The sequence below is a fragment of the Nannospalax galili genome, unplaced genomic scaffold (genome assembly GCF_000622305.1).
Source record: "Nannospalax galili isolate Female #2095 unplaced genomic scaffold, S.galili_v1.0 scaffold208, whole genome shotgun sequence".
NCBI lineage: Eukaryota > Metazoa > Chordata > Mammalia > Rodentia > Spalacidae > Nannospalax > Nannospalax galili.
In genome coordinates, this window is record NW_008357998.1 from 58,533 (window position 1) to 64,803 (window position 6,271).

At 40.8% G+C, this 6,271-nt stretch overlaps 1 protein-coding gene across 1 annotated transcript in view; it reads left to right on the plus strand.

The window, feature by feature from the left end:
* Slc15a5 (solute carrier family 15 member 5) overlaps positions 1–6,271 on the plus strand; it is a gene marked incomplete at its 5' end in the record, with an annotated part of 69,204 nt that overhangs the window by 54,641 nt on the left and 8,292 nt on the right. Inside the window, 1 exon segment of the mRNA XM_008856044.1 lies at positions 1,148–1,256. Within this exon segment, the coding sequence (XP_008854266.1) occupies positions 1,148–1,256 (109 nt within the window).

Below are 6,271 nucleotides of genomic sequence, written 5' to 3' on the forward strand. Positions count from 1 at the left end.
GAAGCGCCGCGATGACAGCACTCAAGGTTTTCTTCTCTCTTTCAGTTACACATACCATGTATGCAGGAACACCCCCAAAACTGACACACAAGAAGAAGAAAAAAAGAGAGCGAGAGACAGAGAGAGAGAGAGAGAGAGAGAGAGAGAGAGAGAGAGAAACACACTGCATTAAAGAAAGATTCACCAATTCAGGTATAAAAAAGAGAAAAAGAATCGCATCTAAGACCCAAAGCAAAAGTCAAACCTTAATAGCAAATTAAAGCAATTCCTTGAATCCTGAGTAATATTATAAATACTCAGTTTGAGACTATAAGAAAGTGAAGATCTTTTATTTGGTGTTTTTCTAACTGGAGGAATCAAGCCCAAAGAAATCTCTGTGTCAATCAGAGATTGGTGTTATCTGACCAATGGGCAATGGCATGATCATAAGCAAACCCAGGTTCTATCTAGGACACTGAAGCTCATGGAACCTTCATTTGCATGTTCTACCTCACTTGTCTTGCAATTAGTGTATGCGAGGGGCTGGAGAGATGGCCCCGTGGTTAAAAGCACTGGCTGCTCTTGCACAGGACCTGGGTTTGGTTCCCAGCTCCAACATGGCAGCTAACAACCATCTGTAACTCCAGTCCAAGGGATTCGATGCCCTCTTCTGGCCTCTGCAGGCATTGTATGCACATGGTACACTTACATACATACACATTTGTATACATAGAATAAAGATAGATAAATAATTTTAAAACAATTAGCATATGCAAAAGATAATATAATCATGGGAAAAAATTATTCCTTCATTCAATACACAGTTATCAAACCACCACCAGGTGTCAGACACTGTACTAAATACTAGAAATAAAAGGCTAGGTAAGACAGACATGGTCCCTGCAAATTAATACCGTGATCAGGTTTACCCACACAACCCAGGGAACATTATTTTTCTTTTTAGCCTGATATATTTGGTTTGCTTTTCTTATTGTTTTACTATTAATTCCAGAAATTAATGAATTTTGACAATGATGCTTTAGATGAGCTTTCTTGCTTCAGCAGTATTATTGGAGCGAATGAAGCCCTATGAATTGTGGAATGGTGAAATATTCACAGAAACTTACAACTGCTACAGCTGAATAACAATTACATTTGCTCCAAACAGGCATTTGGTTTCCAAACGCATTAAACAAAGGCCATTTAGAGAGCTTCTTCTTCTTGCTGGCTTCGTTAGCATTGCTGAACGTCCTGGGATTTTGGAGTGTGTCACAAAGGTAAGTATATGGTAAGAGGAAAGATTTCTGAGCCCCTGAAATACTGGTCTGAGAGTCATTAGTGAGCCAACGGGATCCCAAACACCATGACTAGATGAATTAGCATGCTAGAGAAATTTGATTATTCAGAGCAAGAAATCTCACTTCAGACTTTACTTTTCTTTCCATCAGTCCTCACAATAAAACAGTGCTATATGCCATTCTACAACATAGTATAAAACCATTGATCTTTGGTCACTGTAGTACCATATTGGAGTTAAAAACAGCCACATTGATAATAAGAATGATTAATCCATTGTCATTGAAAGAAGATACCATTAAAGGAATAGCTAGGAATCTAATGACCCTAAGGATTTGGATCCCACTCAAGCCTTTAAATCAGCTGTTTTCAAAGTCAATAGGTGAAAAATCCCTTAGCCAGGTACCTGTTGGCAAAATAATGTAGCATCTATCATCTCACTTGTCTAATAATTAGCATATGCAAAAGACTATGTAATCTTGGAAAATATTTTTCATTCATTCAATACCTGTTTACCAATGAACCCCCATGAACGAGGCACCTATATGTCATCTACCATCCATCCATCTATTGCCTCTCTCTGTCTCTCTGTTTCTGTCCCTGTCTCTCTCTCTCTGTCTCTCTCTCTCTCTCTTTCTCTCTCTTTCTGTCTAAAACTACTGTAAGGAGGGATGGGTGACAGCACTAAAAACTTTAATGGCTCCTTGAGTATGTGCGTTTCTTATGCACACCCTCCCTAAATACCAGTCTCTTTCTTAGACTTCAAATGCAGTTAGAGAATCAGCCTTGCAGAATACCCTGACAAAACTTTCCTCAGCTTTGTGGCAGAACAGATTCTTTCAAGAAAACAGAAGGCAAAGGTGTTTGCTGTTTCCCTCCAGCCACTGTCTCCAACCACAAAAGCAGAGCCCATGTGCCAATTTGTACAAACCTGTACTGCCTCTCCATTTTTTATTTTGTAACCTTAATTAAGAATTGGTCTTTGTCAGCAGAGCTGAGTCCTGTCCCACAGGGCATCAGCAATATCAACAAACTGCTTAACCTTGCCAAGCATCTTCAGCTATAAAATGGAATGAGTAAATTCTCAAAAATATTTAAAATAATAACAGCGGCCTCAGTGGCTTTGGGTTTACACACCCCTTTCCTCTGTTGTGGTCTTCTCTTAGACTTAGGCTGAGAAGTGATCGGATTCCCATAAATCTTACACGGGATTCAGAACCTCTTAGCTCAGGATCTATTCATTCATGCAAGCATTCAGCCAACATGTTAGCACTGGTCCAACATCAGAGAAGTAGAGTTGAACCAAAGAACTCTTGGTATTCAGGAAGCTGAGGTTGGTGTGCAAACTAAAACATCCAAATATGATTATCTGGGATTATTGAGCAAGTGAAAGATGGAGATGTGGGGTGAAGAGAGGGGGTAGGATAAAAATATACATCAGAGATTAGATAACCAAAGGTAAGAGCCAAAATACTAAGGTAGATTTTATTCAGAAGTAAGTCTAATTTTTTCGAAGTCTTTCTCCGGGCTCCTGTTTTCTTTCTCTTTGTGATACTTTATCTTGATTGTCAACTTGACTGAAGTGACCTAGGAGGTTAGTGAAGCCACTTCTAGATGAGTCTTTGAGGAACTTTGGGGAGACAGTTAAATCATACAAGTTCTGCTGTTAACAGTGGACTAATCCCTTGATGGATTCATAGTATTGGGAGGTTGGGATAAGTAGAAAATTGGGTCTGGTTAGAGAGGGAGCCCACAGAGTGAATGTTCCGGGGGCCATATTTTCCCTATCTCCTTCCTATATTCCTGTTTTCTCTCCTTCCTGGCTGCCATGATGTGAACTGCTCTACTGCACCATGCCCTCTCTGCCATGCTGGCCTGACGCCTCTGTAGCTGCGATACAGAAGAAATCCTTCCTCCGTGAGGTTGTTCATCTGAACTTTTTATAGGGCCAGAGACTAAACCCAAGTCCCTGAGCACCCTAGGCAAGTGCTCTACTACAGGCCACATCCCTAGCTCCTTCCTCTGCTTCTGTTAGGTATTTGGGGCAGAGTGATAAAAAGCTAGCTAATATACCTCTGAATAGTTTTTGAGAAGAGAAAGAGAGATGAAGGAATAAAGCAAAGATCAGCTTCCCATGTGTTAAACATCCTGTGCAGTATGAAATGTGCTATCCACATACATACATCCTCGTTTAATGTCTAGTACCTTTCTATTACATAGAGCTTATCACCCAGTCCCTTTAATAATAAAAATAAACTGAAAAGTTGACCAATGTCACACAACTATTCAAACCCAAATTTAGTTAGCTCTAAAACCCACATTACTACACTCTTCGTTTATTTTTATTTTATGGATGTGAGTGTTTTGCCTACATTCACATAAGTGTACCACACATGTGCAATGCCTGCTGAGGTCAGAAGAGGATGTCAGATCCCCGGGAACCAGAGTTACGGACTATTGGTAGCTGACATGTGGTGCTAGAACTGAACTTGGGTCCTCTGAAGAGCAGCCAATGCTTTTAACCACGGAGCCATCTCTCCAGCTCCGTTACTACACTCTTATACTGCAGAGAACCTTCTCCTGGCTCTATGAAAATCCCGAAGTCTGGTGGATTGTGTGAAATTAGTCTCTTCTGATTAAGTAACTATACTACACCCTCTACCACCTGTTGCTGAGCAACAGTAGCTGTTATAGACCATAAGAGGGTTAAGGATGCCCTCAATAGAATGCCCAGATAGCATGTACAATACTCTGGGTTTAATCTCCAGCACTGAATAAACCAGTATAGTGGTGCTGCCTATAATCCCAGCAGTCAAGAAATAGAGGCAAGAGGCTGAGGGTTCAAGGTCATCATCTGCTATATAAGGAGTTCAAAGACAGACAAGCAGAGGAAAAAGAGGAAGATAGGAAATCTCTGGAAAATTTACCACCATACATTAAGTAGCTAGAGGGAACTACCTCAAGACAAAAGTGCAGGTTGCCTCAAGAACCAGTTGCCCACTGGGGTGGAACTGGTCAGGTCAGAAGAGTTGGTTGAGGAATCTCAGGAACATAAGGAGTAATCGGTGTTGATGGGGCTGAAGAGATGGCTCAGTGGTTAAGAACGCTTGCTGTTCTTCCAGAGGACCCAGGTTCAATTCCCAGCACCCACATGGTGGTTAATAACTGTTCCTAACTCCAGTTCCAGGGGATCTGAGGCCCTCTTCTGGCCTCTGAGGGCTTTGAACAACATGGGTGCACTTACATACATCCAGGCAATACACTCATACACATAAAATTAAAAAAATAAATATTCTTAAAAGATCAGTGTTGGCAGCAAGGAGCCCATGATTCCTATTTATTTTTTAAACTTATTTTCTTTTGTAAGATTTATTTTTTATTTTGTACATATGAGTATTTCCCTGTGTGTGTGTGTGTGTGTGTGTGTGTGTGTGTGTGTGCGCACCATGTACATGCAGAGCCTGCGGAGATCCAGAAGTGGGTGTTAAATCCTCTGGAACTAGAGTAGCAGGCAGTTGTGAACCACAGTGTGGGTTCTGGAAACCAAACCTGGGTCTTTTGCAAGAGCTCTTAACCACTGAGCCATCTTTCCAGCTCCCCACCCCATATCTTTTTATACTGATTGTCATCATCAAACATTAATTATCTATAAGTATGCAAAGAAACAAGAAAATGCACATGTGTCCCTGGGTCAAAGTTAGTGAAAACATGGTGTTTATAAATCAGATCAGATTTGATCTCAGTACACATTCCATCGGAATGCAATTTTATGGAACAAAATGCTTATGAAATAGCATCCTCATAGAATACAAATGATATTACATCTTTGTATACCTGTTTTAATTACTTTTTTTAAATTGCATTGAATTTTTGTGAATTTCAATCCCTGGGAAATCACATTTAGACCCCTCCCCCTACCTGCACCCCTCTTAATGCCTCCCAATCGATTTAACGAACTCTCTCATAATATATTAAGGCCTATGAAGTGAAATTTGTGCCCCCAAATGCTCTCCGGGGACAGCCCATCCACTGGAGCCAGGCTAGCCTAGTGTCACACCCTTAAAGGAAACTGACTTTCCCTCTCCCAGCAGCTGTCACTTCCAGTATCTCCTAGCGAAGGTTCAAGCTTCTTCCCCACTTGCCCACATCTATGCTGGGATTTTGTCTGGTCTGAGATTACCTGGGTCTTTGTGCATGCTGTCACCATGGGTGTGAGTTCATACGAGTAACTTCCCAGCTGTCTAGAAAACTGTTTCCTTGGGATATCTGCCCCCTCTTCTGCAATGATCCCTGAGCCGTGGGTGGCACAGGTTTTCTATAGGTGTCGTATTCAGGGATAGACACTCTGCAATCTCTGTTCTCTGTACTTTGGCTAGTTGTGACTCTCTGGTTTAATCATCGTCTGCTGCATAAGGAAGCTTCTCTGGTGAGAGCTGAGAGATGTATTAATATTCTTTCCACCCCCTGTTCTGTGATGTTTCCTGAGCCTTAGATGTAGAGGTTGCATTGTAGATGTGTCACTTAGGGCTGGGCACCTCACAGACATTATTCTCTGCATTTGACCAGTTGTGAAACTTTGTAATAGTCTCTATCAGTTGTAATCAGAAGCTTCTTTGACAGGTGGTGAGAGGTATACTTGCCTGGCTACTTGGGAGCTCTCCAGCAGTTTGTCCGCACTGAGTCCTGAGCAGGAAGATGGTGACTGAGCAGGCAGATTCTGGCTAGACAGGGTAAATGAGACTAGTTAACTTTTCTTGTTGCTATGATTTTTTTTGACAAGTATCATGTTATCATTATTATTATTTCCAGTTAATTATTTATTTAATAACCACATACTTAGAAGAAGCATTTCATTACAACAGTATTGGCATATTCAATAACAATTTTCTGAGCTAATATGTATCTTTTTCAAAATTGGCTATAAATTTTTAGGTTTACAGTTGAATTATTACAGTTATACAATATTGTACTCAGTATAAACCCTATAAGACATAAA